This window comes from Mus pahari, chromosome 3 (assembly GCF_900095145.1).
Source record: "Mus pahari chromosome 3, PAHARI_EIJ_v1.1, whole genome shotgun sequence".
Taxonomy (NCBI): Eukaryota; Metazoa; Chordata; class Mammalia; order Rodentia; family Muridae; genus Mus; species Mus pahari.
In genome coordinates, this window is record NC_034592.1 from 57,427,480 (window position 1) to 57,429,013 (window position 1,534).

Genomic DNA, 1,534 nt, shown 5'->3' on the forward strand with positions numbered 1-1,534 from the left:
ATATACTGGGTTAGTGGCAGAGCGTTTTGTCTACCATAAGTATGACTCTGAGTTGGACACCCAGCTCCAAAATACGAATAAAATTGAGAGAAACCTTTTAAAATGGGTTACAGCAAAGCAGAATCAAAAAGTTTAAAAACTTCGAAATGAAGCCCCCACAGAAAAACTTGCGTTCGGGCCAAATGATGGGGGGGACAGTCGCCTTAAGCTGTCTGAGAATCCACATTAATTTCTAGGCAAGTCTCGAGGGGCCAGCATGCGGCACAGGCTAGGGCGCTGAAGCCTAGGGGTGAGGGCATCCTCACCCGTGCGGTGGCTAGGCAACCGCGGGCGCCTTCTCACGGTGCTAGCCCCGCCTCCTGAGGCACTTCCGCCGCCGCGCGCCTGGAGCTTCTCCCTCTCATTGGTTCGTGGCTCGCCGAGGCTGGGCGGGGGAAACGCGTAAGTCCTTGCGGTCACTTCCGGCCCGGGAGCGCGCGGGTTGATTTGTCCTTCCTCAGCTGCGGGCGCTCGGAGCTCGGAAATGGCGGGTAAGTTCCCGGGAAAAGTTTAGCAAGGGGAGGAGGCGGGTGCTTCTGGGGCAGAACGTTGAGGCGGCCGTGACAGTGGCCGCCTGGAACTTTCGGGCTCTGGCCGAGGTTCCAGAAGGCCTCTCCCTTCCGCGAGGCACCGAGGGTCGGGGACTGGCTCCCGGTGGGCCGCGTTCGGCGCCACCGCCCCCCGGTGCTGACGCTCGGTGCCTCCCGTGGGCCGCCCGGGCCTTGAGCTCGAGGCCAGGCGCGCAATTTGGTCTGGTGGAGCGCGGTCTGCCTCCGGGCCTTTCCTCCCCTCGTCCCCCTTTGCTCCCTGTCGCCCTCATGTAACCCACCAGGTCCAGTTCCCGCCAGCTGATCCTGTCCGGGGCCCTGCCCACCTCCCTTCCCAGCCAACTTCTGAGCGAGCGCGGTGCTGCCCTGCCCTGATTCAGGGCACACTCTGGGTCTCATACCCTTCAGGATTCCTGAGATCATTCTTTAAATGTCCTTTGAGAAAGACATTTTTTTACACTGCCCAACTTGTCACTTAGAGGGGAACTTCGGTGCTGTTTGTAGTCGAATCCTTTTGCTGTGCTTTATTCGTTTCTAGCCTTGGAGAAATTTCTGGTGGAGTATAAGAGTGCCGTGGAGAAGAAACTAGCAGAGTACAAGTGTAACACCAACACAGCAATCGAGCTGAAACTAGGTGCGTATGTCATTTCAGAGGAGTTCTGCATGTGCAGCTCTGTATTTAACAGAGCCTTTAAAATAGGAAACACAGCTTGAGGTTAAGACAATTACATAACAGGTACTTTCTGCGTTGGCTGAACGTGGAGATTTTAGGCAGTTTTAAGTTCACGCTGTGGAAGGGGTAGGGGAAAGATATTGTGGCAGAAAGTATATGTGATCTCAGCTTAAAAATTGCAAATACACCAGGCAGTGGTGGCGCATGCCTTTAATCCCAGCATTCGGGAGGCAGAGGCAGGCGGATTTCTGAGTTCGAGGCCAGCCTGGTCTAC

At 55.7% G+C, this 1,534-nt stretch overlaps 1 protein-coding gene across 1 annotated transcript in view; it reads left to right on the forward strand.

The window, feature by feature from the left end:
- The first annotated feature begins 439 nt into the window (after positions 1-439).
- Hat1 (histone acetyltransferase 1) overlaps positions 440-1,534 on the forward strand; it is a 40,068-nt gene continuing 38,973 nt past the window's right edge. The window contains exons 1-2 of the mRNA XM_029535741.1: positions 440-530; positions 1,126-1,221. Of these exons, the coding sequence (XP_029391601.1) occupies positions 524-530; positions 1,126-1,221 (103 nt within the window). The 5' untranslated portion in view covers positions 440-523. The remainder of the gene's footprint in view (positions 531-1,125; positions 1,222-1,534) is intronic.